The 14,218-nt window shown below is 40.2% G+C and overlaps 1 protein-coding gene across 2 annotated transcripts in view; it reads right to left on the reverse strand.

Moving 5' to 3' along the window:
- Nucleotides 1–10,409: 10,409 nt before the first annotated feature.
- Nucleotides 10,410–14,218, reverse strand: part of stac (SH3 and cysteine rich domain) — a 57,255-nt gene continuing 53,446 nt past the window's right edge. For both annotated transcript variants that reach the window (XM_052145793.1, XM_052145792.1), the window contains exons 11-12: nt 12,226–12,363; nt 10,410–12,088 (exon numbers count right to left, since the gene is read on the reverse strand). In XM_052145793.1, coding sequence (XP_052001753.1) covers nt 11,990–12,088; nt 12,226–12,363 — 237 coding nt within the window. In that variant the 3' untranslated portion in view covers nt 10,410–11,989. The remainder of the gene's footprint in view (nt 12,089–12,225; nt 12,364–14,218) is intronic.

Here is a 14,218-nt window from a genome sequence, read left to right on the forward strand (position 1 = left end):
CATTCATTTGGGCTGTGTGACGTCACTCTCCAGTCCATCGCGCTCAAATCGATTCAAACCGGTGGCATTCGTTTGTGCTGTTGTCAATCTAACTAATTCCATTACAACCATGGTTCGAATTACGTGGGAGCCAGTGGGAGCTGAGCTCCCATAGAGAGAGGATGAGCTCCCATGAAAGCAGTAAAATCATACACCTGTGGGGGTCTCTAAAAATCATCAGCACCATTATTTTAAATTACAAATAAAGCATTTTTTCCTTCAATATATTCCTTCAATGTTTATGTTAACCCTTTTGCACGTATGATCGATCAACACCGGTGTGATTAGAACGGTCAGTGCATCACGTGATCAACTGCTAAATTCAAACGTGCTTTCGCGCTTTGGCTGGCGCTGAACCAGAGACAGACGCGCTCAGTGCTGCTGTCATGTATCACAACCATAGACAGATCAACTGTTCTGTGTTTTCAACCACATAATGTTTATTTTAGGTTTCAGACATTTAAATACACATAAGTACTAGCAAAAAAATATTTTGAGTTTGTAAAATACACACTGATGTCTAGGGAAGCGGCAATAATAATCCTTTCCATTAACGTTACGTTACAATAAGACACGTTTTCATATCAGAGATACACATTGTGTAAGTAGCTTTACATTTTACTCTATTCTTCTCCCAGTTCACCGGCCACTTACTTTCATGTATTTCGTGAGAAGTTGAGGAATTGACGTGTTGTAAAATAACATGGCGCCGCCCATCGCACATACAGCTCAACTAACTTAACGCGATCGTTATAAAGGCGTTTAAACAACAAAACACATCCACTTGCACATATTTGACAATCGGAATATCAGTGTTTCATGTTATAGCTAATACATTTGTGAATATTTTATATAAAAAAGGAAAAATGACATAAAAGCAGATCATCATTCATTCAGCGCTGTGTTGTGGTTGCGCTGTGTAACGTGACAAGCAATGATGCGTCACCATGGAAACATTAAAGTGACAGGTTCTAAATAACGGTCACCTAGAATAACTCACGCTGGGGGATCAGTTAGAATATTTTAGAAATAGTGTAAAGTTCAAAACCAGCAACCATGCCACCAAATATAAAAAGACTGCTACCAACATCAGGTACAACTTTGGCAAAATTCGGGTTTATTTCAAAAAAACAAAAAACATCATCAGAGGACAGTCTACTCGTTTCTCTACTCCTGTATTAATAAACATTGAAATCAAAAGAATCAAGTGCAGTGTTAAGCAATTATGTATCACACACACCACGCCTGCTTATAGGCTACTTTTTTTTTTTTTTAAGAGACCCCCACAAAGATGAAATCATAATTCGAACCCTGATTACAACGAAATAACAAAATTATCTCCCGGATCTGTGACGTCAGTCATGCATTTAAATCATCTCGTTCAATGCACTCATTTTCTGACTTGTTCGTTTGTGCTCGCTTGGTGCAGGTTTCTTACCGTTGCGGTCACTGTTTATATATAGGCCTATATATTGACAGTTTGATCATTGGCAGTAACTTCATGCTTCAAATCCAAATCACTAGCACAAAGCTGAATTTAAATATATATATATATATATATATATATATATATATATATATATATATATATATATATATATATATATATATATATATTGGCAGTATACATTTTATTAACCCTATAAATGAATTAAACAATTTAACCATTTTATATTATGACATCACAACAAATATGAAATGTTCTTAAAAATATCCCTTTCATGACACAAGACTCTGTTTATGGAATTTACATTCTATATGTTTTCAAATAAATATAGTCATGAAAATGTTTGTAATATTCTATTTCCATTAAACTCAATGACCATTTGACCTAGAGACATGAAACCAACTGTAAACACTCTTTACAAACATTCTTTATACAGCACAATACTTGTTTTTGGGAGTAAATTTTCAGTATACTTTTTTTCTTTTTTCAGATTAAATTATCCCTATAAATCTATTAAACGCAATGACTATAGAATTCAATCAAATGATTATAATCAAGTAAATGAAGAACCAATCTAATGTATAGACCTTTTTTTAAGAAACCTCAACTGAGTTACACTAATTAACTGTCCTATCCCCACTTTCAACTGATTAGCAACAATATGTGTAAAAAGTTTATAATCGACATTAAGCAAAGTTATTGGCCTCAGATTATCAATATACCACATTTCTGTAACAGGATAATGATACCTTGTTTCATGGTTGCCATTAAATTATTGTGTACAATACACTCCTTTAGGGCACTGTATAATATTTATTTTATATCTTCCCCCCCCAAAAAAGATATATAAATTTGAAGTTAATCCATCATGACCAGGGGCTTTGTCTGCTGACATTTGCTTTTATAGCTGTATCCAATTCCTTCATAGTAATATCAGAATCACACATTTCTTTAAATGCCACATCAACTTGAGGAATATATTGTTTTATACTTTCAAGAAATGGTAATGAGTCATCAGTTGAGAAAGACAATGAGTATAATTTTGAATAGAATTTGTGAATTTCTTAAGAAATTATCTTTTTTCAGAGTATTCTTATTAACCATCAAAACATTTATTCTTGTCTCCTCCTTTCAAGTCCCAAAAAATAAGATGTATTCTTTTCCCCTTGTTCTATCCATTTAGCTCAGAATCAGACATAGGCTCCTTGGGTTGCACCAGCTGTGCTTAAGGTCTCACGTAAGTTGGGACGTAAAGTTCACACTAAGGGCTTAGTAACTACTAGTTAGTTTGTAACTAAGTCAGTTCTTAATTTAGTTGCACCACCTGTTCTTAAGGCAAAACTTAACTAGTAGGTCATAAGCTATCTGTAAGTAGTCGCATAATATGACATTTACCCATATTTATCCAATAAGCAACCTTCAAATTTGCACACAAAAGTGTTAAAAAGCCATCAGCTTCAATTTGATCTTTTTAAGGTTGATGTTCAAACCTTGTTTGCTCATTTAAATGTCAGCTGACGGGTCAAGCCTACAAGGTGAGCCACAAGAAGAGACAACCTTCAATCTCCAGGCAAGACAGGGAAGAAACCAGAGAGGAGGCGGCTAATCAAGTGGCCAAGATCTAATGATAAGGATGCATAGAGCAGACTAGATGATGACCTATGCTCCACTTTGGAGAATGCCCTTACTGGAAGGGTTGAGGCCAAGCTTAATATGTTTAGCGATTTTGTGTATGAAGAAAGCATGGGTAGATTTGGTGAAACAGTAGAAAGGAAGAGTGGTCCCAAGGTGATGATTCAGAGAGAGAGGAGATACTTCAACTTGTGAAAGAGCGGAGACAGCTTTGTAAGGCTTGGAGGAAGGCACAGAAGCAGGAGAAGGAGGGCTTGAAGTTATTGTGGGATGGTATAAGTGCTAGATTAGCGGTCTTGAGGAGATGAGGAGAATCCGACATTGGATAAGAAAGAAGAAGCATGAAAGGGTGAAATTCATCAAGGATCCTTTTAAATTTGCCAGAAACCTGCTGGAAGAAAAGGAGTGTGAGGCTGGTGATGGCAAATGAGGAACTAGAAGACCACATGGACCAGCAACTTGGTGACCCCTACAAAGACAACCCGCTTGGCTCCCCTGGATATGTCCAACAGCCAGAAGAGTCAGTAGTGGAATTAGAAGCTGAGCGAGGTGAGGCAGTTGGTAGAAAAAGCCAGGGCAACTTCAGCCCCAGGCATGCATTTGATACCATACAAGCTGTATAAGAAGTTCCCATGGTGGAGACTGTTGAGGGTTTCCTGGAGGAGGCAGTGCATACCCGTGGAGTGGCAAAGGCAATGCCCATCATCATACCCAAAAGAGCAGGGATCCACCAATTACTCCCGTAATTTGTGTGGCCAAAACCTCATTATATGAATAATCACACCAATATATTATTCCAAGGTTGTCCAGTTGCCAGATCTTGTATGAAATGCATCCTAATCACCCAATCGACACATCATACAAATTTCAACCCATTTGTGACCCCACCTGGCAACCTAAAACCCAGTTGCTATTGATATCTGTGCAGGTGGTAGATGCGGGAAGTAGATCACTGGTAGATGGGAGAAGACACTGGAGGTGCTCCCCCGTGTAAATAACAATATTTAATAACTGTATCTAAAATAAATAAGGGACCATAAATAAATAATTACTTATACAACAGGCTGGAAAATAGACATTTATTCATTTTAATATCTTATATATTGCATATGTTGAAACTTGACACCGGACGGAGAACACAGGAAAGTGCACCGTTAGATTGGTTCCCTTACAACTCAGTCCACTTGACATTGTGTTTATTAACGCATATGGGGAGTGCCTTCATACACAACCTATTTGAAACCTCTCTACAATAATGCCAATATTCTAATATTGGTTATGGTGTTTGAGCACCGCCTGTTCTGTCGTTAAATTGGCCGCTATATAAACAGGTGCACAGACACCATTTCCTCAGAATTTCTTCCTTCAAGACAGCGATCATCTCTTGTCTCTAAGCCCTCTACCCTTTGCGTCGATACACACGAGTCAGCGGACAGAATCTTCACAGCAGCGAGAAGACTCTCCTCTTCCATGCAGTATTCCGGCGAACATCTCTCCGCCTCACCGCTTGACGCTTCGCTGGTGAACGGACCTCAGCATCCTGATTCTCTGCAGCACATCGGCAGGTGTAGATTATCCTTTATGCATTTTTGTATTTTGCATTTGTGTGATATAAATATAAATTACATAAATATATATAAATATATTTATATAATATCTAAAAGAGTCACTTACGTGTTTGTGTCTTTTTCAGGATGTCGTTCCGTAAGTGTTCTTTGTGCGAGGGACACATCCCGCCGTCAGACAAGCATGAGTGCTGCGTTTTCTGTCTGGGCTGCGCCCACGCAGAGTCAGCTCTCATGGAGACAGACTGTCCTCACTGTGAGGACATGAGTCTCAAGTCTCTTCAGTCACGAATTGCCCTCATTCTGAGGGATGATTCAGCCTCTCACGCCCTCCCACCCGCCTCTTCTGTGATACCCGAGGGTTCACACGAGGAGTCACGGTGGGGCCGCGAGGTCGAGCAGGATGAATTTGAGGTGGATTTCGTCCTGGCACATGCCACACGAGCCCCTCAATCTCCACAAAGTGCATGTTTCCCAGTACGCTATGTGCGAGACGAGCTCCGGCCCTCTGAAGTAGCATGCGGCCTCGTCTAGTTTGGTGGATTTGATGCTGGGGATGATGACGATGTCATGTCTCTCGCCACATCAGGCAAATGGTCAGTGGGGTGAGGAACGTGCACGTGCCACTGACAGGGAGATGCTCCGCGTCCTTAGAAGGGCGGTTGAAGAGCTTCACCCTGACTGGTCTCCCCCAGAGGAACCTGAACAGTCTCGCATCGATGAATGGTTCCAGCAGTCCGAACGCCGTCAAATGGCAGCATCCAGTAGCCTACATTTCTCCCCAAAGTTCATAAAGAACTATTCAATCCTGGCGCACGACCTTATACGGCACTTGCACAGTGATGCCATCCTCTTTAATGTGGATCATGGGAAAGGAAACGGTGGAGGAGGCGGTAGTGGCATACCTCTGCCCAGCGAGTAACATGTACATCCTTCCAAACCGTGACGACAAACGTCCGCACTGGCGGGAAAAGCTTAATCAGCAGCAAAACAAGCCAGATCAGCACTCCACACGATGGCTGTGCTCCAGGGCAATTAGTGATAAGGAAAAACCCACTCTTTTGGATGCTTCAGTGTCTCCAGCCGGCCTTTTTGGCGGCTCTGAATAAGTTTGCTGAGCGTTATGTCGCGATTCATCAGCAGTCACAGGCTATAAGACACTTTATGCCCAAACAGAGTATATCACAGCCGGTTCACCTGTTTGGAGCCAGCACCTGACAAAAAGCCCCATACCTGCTGCCTCACAGGCACCTGCGTATCAGCACACGCAGCAAAAGTGCTCCTGGTGGGCACAATCCTTTAAAGCGGAAAGCAGAACCCGTGATTCCCTCTGGGTCTGCTCCAAAAAAAAAAAAAAGGCTTGATTGTTCCCACCTCCCCAATATTGTTTGTTGGGAAAGGAATATTGTTGTTCACTATATTGTTCAAAATGTTGTTTCTGTGTCTTGCACTAATATAAATGCAATAAAAAATTCAATAATTGCAAAAAAGAATACAGCATTCTTTGCAAATGCTTGCAAATGCAAGAGATGCTCACACATTCTCAATAAAGAGCCCCTTTTCTCTTCTTCAAAGCACATACATTATGCACAACCGCTTTTCTATAGTGAGCGTCGCATCATATACGGTGAGCAAACCAAATTGGGCCCCAAATTGGACCCTCTGTCCCATTACGCAGATGCGTGACGAACCCTAACGGGTATTTCAGAATGGGTGCAAAATCGATCGAACATGTTTATACGATATACGTCTTCCACGGTTTTGTCTGATGATGCGCCAGTGTTACGAGCCGAAATACACTATCTCATCCTGAAAAACGCGATAGAGATTGTGCCAAATTGTCAAGCAAAAAAGGTTTTACAGCCGTTATTTTCTTGTTCCAAAGAAAGACGGCGGAGTTCGGCCAATCCTGGATCTGAGACATTTAAATCACGCACTTATAAAGCGCCTATTCAAAATGATTACTCAGAAGCGGATCTTAACGCATGTACGCCCACATGATTGATTTGCATTGATAGATCTGAAGGATGCATACTTTCGTATCCAAATTGTACGACATCACAGGACGTTTTTGAGATTTGCGTTCGAGGGAACAGCGTATCAATTCAAAGTCCTGCCCTTCGGACTGTCTTTGTGTCTCGCACATTCACAAAGTGCATCGGTGTGGTTCTCGCCCCTCTGAGACTAATTCGCCAATTGGCTGTTACTGCTGCAATCAGAGGCTTTGTTATGCCAGCACAGACTTACTGCTTCAGCCATTCTACAGTGTCCGTCTCAGTTCAAACTGGAGAGAATATTTCCACTGAAACTTGTTTCAGAAATCATTGGGATTTGTGGCGGTGTATAGCTTCTTTAGCACCACGGACAACGCCTGCATTTTACCAGCGAGGTGTCGCGCTGGGGCAAGTGTAACGCAGTGCCTAAAGCCATCGGCTGTATTTCTAGCCTTTAAGGCTTTTCAGTCCTGGTTCGCTCAGACAACATGACAGTTGTGGCCAGGGCCGGCCCGACCCAATAAACAACCTAAACATTTGTTTAGGGCCCGTGATTGGTTCGGGGCCCTACCCACCCACCACCCCCCATTTATTTTATTTTTTGCCCATCAATTACTCTAATCAATAAAACACACAACCGTATCAACGTAGTATGTTTCATTTTGTATATTTTTTCTAAATTAACTAGAATTTTCTAGAAACCTGTAGGGCCCCATACACTATTTTTGTTTAGGGCCCCCAAAACCCTAGGTCCGGCCCTGGATGTGGCATATATAAACCGCCAAGACAGAATTCAGGAGACTTCACCCTCAAACTGTATTGAGGATTTGGGAAATATCTGGCAGAGCAGAAATCTATCTATTTGCCTCAGCGGAGAATACCCACTGTCCCTCTGGTACTCGAAGTCCCAAGTTGTCAGGCAGAAAGTGGTGACCACGGATGCTTCCAACACAGATTGGGGGGCAGTGTGCGATGGATGCCCAACTTTTGGCACCAGGACAGGTGCGAGGAGGGCGTGGCACATCAACTGCTTAGAGCTATCGGCTGTAATTCTAGCCTTAAAGGGTTTCAGTCAGAAACAGTGAGCTGTCATGTCCTGGTTTGCTCATTCAACATGACAGTTGTGACAATTCCAAGGCGGAATTCATTCACCCCCACTGTCGAGAATGACGCATCACCTCCTCCTATAGAGCGAGCATCATCTCTCCCTGAGAGTGACATATGTCCCAGGCCACATGAATTACGGCACAGGTCTACTGCCACGCAAAGGGGTGATAACGGGCGAATGGAGTCTTCATCGTCAACCTATACTTAGGATTTGGGAAATATTCGGCAAAGCTGAAATCATTCCATTTGCCTCAGTGGAGAATGACCACTGTCCCCTCTGTTATTCGAAGTCCCAAGTCCTGCTGGGAAGGGACACAACGGCACACAAATGGCCAGCGAAACGCAAATATGCGTTTCCTCTGGTATGCCTGATCCACTCTGTCATATGCAATGTCCGAGAGGACAAGGAAACGGTTCTATTAGTTGCACGGAAATGGCCAACCAGCCATGGTTTCCGGAAATAATGGAGATGCTGCACAGCTCACTATGGGATATACCACTGAGGAGGGATATCCTCTCTCAGGTGCAAGGCTCAACCTAGCATCCCCAGCCCCAGCCCCAGCCCCAGCTGTGGAGCCCACATGTGTGGCCCCTAAACGGAGCGTACTACACGTGCCAGAACTGACGCGTTCAGTCATGAACACCATTTTACAAGCCAGAGCACTGTCTACAAAACACCTCTATGCACTAAAATGGAAGGTGTTCACTGATTGTTGTCTCTCACACTGCAAGGACCCAGTAAACTGCCCACTATATTACATTTTAATATTTCTTCAAGAGCAATTAGACGCAGGACTCGCTGGTTCCCTGTCCTTTTTTGCAGCCCTGACTAAGAGTCAGGGCCTCCTCATGGGAATGGACGAATGGTGTGTCCTTACAAGACATATGTTTTGCAGCAGGATGGTCCTCTCAAAACACATTTGCAAGGTTGTATATATATATACTTATGCCCTTCCCTTTACATGCGGGCTCCCCATCATTTATACAACCTGTTTTTATTGTGGTCAGTTTTGCGCCAAAACAGGCGGGGCTCAAACACCATAGCCAATATTAGAATACTGCCATCATTGTAGAGCGGTTTCAAATAGGTTGTGTATGAAGGAACTTAGGGCCGGACCTACGGTTTTGGGGGCCCTAAACAAAAATAGTGTATGGGGCCCTACAGGTTTCTAGAAAATTCTAGTTAATTTAGAAAAAATATACGAAATGAAACATACTACGTTTCATTGATACGGTTGTGTGTTTTGTTGATTAGAGTAATTGATGGGCAAATAAAATAATTGTGGGTAGGGCCCCGATCCAATCACAGGGCCCTAAACAAATGTTTAGGTTGTTTATTGGGTCGGGCCGGCCCTGAAGGCACTCCCCATATGCGTTCATTTCGTTAACTGTTTCGTTCCCTTCGTCTCAGGGAACCGAGATTACATACGTTTTTACATAAAGTTTTCTACCGTAAATGTAAACGAGTGTAAATGCCAACCTCATCATATGTGTCGAAAGGACTGAGGCCTGTCACGCAAAACACAAGCTCATTGATGTCAGTAAATTAATCTGCTTTTTTATTCCATCTGTTACGTCCTACATACGTTTAATGGTGCAACGGCAACGCTCAAATATTTAGTAGTGCATAAATGACTTAGTGTAGTGCCCATTTACGCCACAGCTAGGCTAAGTTGTAACTTACGCACAGCTGGTGCAACCGGCCCCAGCTTTGTTGAGCCAGAATCGGCCAAATGCTTTAACTAATGTTTAACTATGTTATAACTAAAACACAGGTGAGGCAACCGGCTGCAGGTATCACACGGCCCCAACACCCCAAAATCTACACCCCTGCCTTCCTCTATTCAGGGTACCAATCAGTAACAGAGATGTTTTTAACTAATGGTTAACAAATAATTTCCCTTACAACATTAAATATGCTTGTTTGTTGGCACCTACTGGCATAAATGTAATCTGCAGCAAAAATCTGAATAAAATCTAAATCTGTGAACACAGATTCAAGGACTGGAACTAACAGTGTCTATTAATATATCCAGCATTCTGAGATGATTTTGAAAAGCACTGGAGACTCCAGAGAATGGTACTAAACATCAAGACAAAAGATTTTGTAGTGGATTTCCAGCAGACTAGAAAGGATGCAGAACAAGATACGATCTTTCAACATGCCAAGCAGAATCCTAAAGATGTTCTATTAGCCTCTAATGGCCAGTGTGCTTTTTCTTGTAAGGAGTTTCATTGAGTGAACAACAACAGCTCAGGCCTTTCCACTCATGTGACAAACAAATTAAGCATGCCAACTCCAGTAGGCTACAGACTCACTGACGCCAGGAGCAGGGAAAAGTGAGATGGAAAAACTGGAGTCTGCATTCAAACAAACCATTTAGCCACTAACTTAATTCCACCTGCTGCCATCAGACAGAACATGAGAAGATGGTAATGTACCATATATGCATTATGCCATCATCATGTTTGCTTTTGCACTCATGGATGTACTCAGAAATGAACAATGTGTCTATTAAAATATGATATAGTCTTATTTAACACAAAAAGCACAGCACAATCAGATCAATAAATAAACTTTAATTCTGTACAGAAATTATAGAAACAATATCATAATATCGTCATTGAGACTGTACAGTCAGCCAACATCATATTTAGCTCAAATTGAAATATAATCAAAAGACAAGACATGATGATGAGTTAAATTATGTAGAAACAGCTCAACAAGACATCTTAACAAGAGACAGAGATTATGTATCATTTAGAACAGACAATTCATGATGACTAGTACTTCTCCATGACCAGTCCCAAATAAATAAATAATTAAACCTAAAATCTTAATTTAAATGACTTAATGTTCTTCATTCATATCTGCCTTACAAATGCAAATATCTACGTATCTCTGCTTCATTTAGTTTTTAATATTCAAAATTTTAACATCAAAATTTTAACATTCTTTCATCCCTAAAATTAAAAAATATAATGCTTTCTGTTTACTTAATCATAAAAATAATCAGTACGGATGACATTTCATAAGTTTGAGAAATAAAGACAGCTGCGCAGGACATTTATAACATGAAGAGATCTTTCTTACAGACCTGGCATGTTCTTTTATTCTCCTTTAATCCCCATAGTTTTTTCATACCCAAGGATGAGTTATTTCAAAGATTGTTTTTTTTATTTAGTTTTTTTAGAAGCCTTTGATTTCTGAAGTACCATGTGAAAAAACTCTTAAAGAATCTGAACAGAATTGAGATACGATCAGTTTTCGGTGAAGGAGTTCTTTTCATCACATTCTGCTCTACTTTTATAAAGCACATGTGGATCACAGTGCTTTGTAAACTGGAGAATAAAGAAAACTGTCAAATTCAAATTTGTGTGTCACTGACAGCATCAAAGGTAATCAAAATTATTTTACCATTGAAAAACAACATATCCTAACAAAACATATTACATAAAAAGAATCAGACATGTAATGGATTTTATGAAAATACTTGAGGCATAAAATACTGTATATTTCTTTAAAGGTGAAGTATGTAATTGTCCAATGTTTACATACCTTTTTTTATCCCAGTTTAAATGGAGAGACAATTAGAAATAAGGCATTTTTAAGGTGTGGCGCTATCATAACATTGCTTTTTTTTATGAGCATCCCGACCAGCCCAACACAGCTACATTGGCTCAATCAAATGGCATACGTTTGGTCTTTCTGTTAGTTCGATCAACAGTAGACCGAGGAAGTGTTCCGGAAATAATTTTAAATTATAATTAAATATTCTGTTTGGTGACATTATTGGTGGAGAGATTACACACTTCACCATTAACAATAAAGATACCTCAAATCAGGTCAAAGTGACTTAAGATGCTGTAGTGAACATTTTTACAGGTAGTGAAAACTGCTGCAGTTAATGACCTAACATTCAATAAATTAAATACAGAAAACACATAATTCTCTCGAACAAGGAAAAATTACCAAATGACATACATTCAGCAATTAATGAGAAACACATCTGTCCTTCATTTGTCTGTGATGAATACAGAGGTGTTCTGATCCCTCCTGAGACCCCTTCAGTGTTTGCTCACCATACACAGATCATTCCTGTACTTTCAGGTGGCCTTGCATTTCATTGAAATAGTCACAGAGGCAGTGCTCGAGCCATCAGCCTTCTTCCACGACTCACTTCTCTTCTCTCTAATCTTTCACTTCATATATTCTCCAGGACGTCACAGGGCACGAATCCTCTCTTTTTCCCACTGTCTACTCTGATGAAGCCATTGTGTTCATCCTCACTGCTGACACAAATCTGAAAATGTGTGGATACAATTCAGGGTTATCAGACAGTTTTGTTTAATTGTGTGAAGCAGAGTTTGAAATGATCAAAAACTATAATCAGATATATTATGTGCGTTTATAACATTGAGCTGACTTAAATGTACTCACTTGCCCCACTTTCAAGGTGATCTGCCCTTGTTCCTTACACCCGATAAAGGTTCGATTACATCTAAATACCCTGTCCCCCACATTAACCTGATGCGCAAAGGATGCTGGGAAATAACCTATCCTATCCTCGATTATACCCTGGAAATGTCAAAAGACACAGAAGAAAAAAAATGTAACTCACAAAAATGTATTACAGCTGACAGTTACGTGAGCAAACAAGGTTTGAACATCAACCGTAACAAGATAAAAATTGAAATTTGCGGCTTTGTAACACTTTTGTAGAGTATGAGGAGAATCATGGACTCATGGATTCTGAATACAAGGAACACACTGTTAAACCTTATCTAAATCACTGAAATAGCGCCGGCGAGTCTGGGGAGTATAATGCACTATTGACAGAGAATCCTCGTGCCTTCTAAAACCCCCTACCCATGTGACTCGCCCTACACCCTCGTGCCTTACCATGTGGAAAAGGAAGGGGAGACTTTGAACGTAAAAATGTGTGTGTCTTTCATTTAAAACCCAGAAGGGTTTATTTCGAAGGAAATATGTTTATCCCAGTATGCCTGTGTATTTCTGATTGAGATCAAACTAGTTAAAATTGTAAGTTGTGTTAGTTAAACTCTTAGGCTTAAATAAAAGCCTAAGGGTGTATATCCACTTTTAAGTGTACCAAATACACGTTTCTTGGTATCAAATTAAACCTTACGACTTGTCCTAGCTGAATATAAATATACGGTTACATTAAAAGGTATTCTGCTATGTGTTACTGTCTTTGGAGTTTTCAACCCAAATCCTGACCCGGTCGTAAATTATGCAAATGAAGAACCTTGGCAGGACAAAGAAACCATCTAGCGCCCAAAACAAAGGAGCCTCATTGGGTCATTTCTCCCAAAGGAGGTGTGACCTCCCTGCCTTAAAAGTCAAGCTCCGGCTTTGACTCTTCCTCTTCTGCTGCTCTCACCTCCGCTCTTTTGCATTCTTCCCACTCTCTTCTGCTGAACATTTAAACTCTCCAACAGTTACTCTTAAGACGCTTTGAACTTTCCGCGAGCAATCCACGCTCTGGAAACACAGACAGAAAGCCCATCTCAAGGACGCCACGAGGACACGACATACACGTAGTCTTGCTCAGCTGACACAAAGGTCCATTGTGCAAGTATTATTTCATTGAAATTCAAATGCGTTACAGTGTGTAACTTCCGTGCTGGCTCTAAAGGGTTAACTGTTGAAATAAGTTTGCTATACGTCTAATTCTTTATTTTCCCTTACTGTGTGTACTTTGTTTATTTTATGTTTATTCTATGTTAAATGTTTGTTTGTTAAGTGTAGTGATATATCCTAGTTCCTTGTATTAAACCCAATTATACGCTTGATTGTCTGTGTTTGTTGGTCATAAAACAAAGCCTCTTTAATGTGCGATCTAAAGCTACGAGCTGATATTATCAAAGTAAGTTAACGTGCTTTGATTAAGTAAGCTTATACTAAGAAGAAACCTTCTGGAGAATTGATCAAGAGTATCGAGCAAAGTGGTTCGGCGGACGAACTGGTTGGTCGCGATACGGGTCAAGTCCATTAAGGTGTTCTGAAAATTAATATAGCCTGTCTGCATATGATGTATATTCCTAATTAAATATAATTCGTTGTGTTTAATTATATATATATATATATATATATATATATATATATCTGAAGCAGACTCTTGGACTATATAAGCCCTTTTTGGGGCGATTTAGTATGTATTGTTATCTAGAAAACCGTATGATTAATCATTTATTATGATCATTAAAATTAATTGAACATTCCCCAAACCTGAACCTAGATACCCTACACTTTTTTATTTGAAGGTTGCTTATTGGATCAATACAAGTAAACATCATATTATGTGACATATTACGGAGAGCTTACGACCTACTAGTTAAGTCTTGCCTTAAGTAGAATAACTATTGGATTTCACTTTTGAGCCTTTAAAGGAATAGTTCAGCCAAAAATT

The sequence above is a fragment of the Xyrauchen texanus genome, chromosome 16 (genome assembly GCF_025860055.1).
Source record: "Xyrauchen texanus isolate HMW12.3.18 chromosome 16, RBS_HiC_50CHRs, whole genome shotgun sequence".
Classification (NCBI taxonomy): Eukaryota; Metazoa; Chordata; class Actinopteri; order Cypriniformes; family Catostomidae; genus Xyrauchen; species Xyrauchen texanus.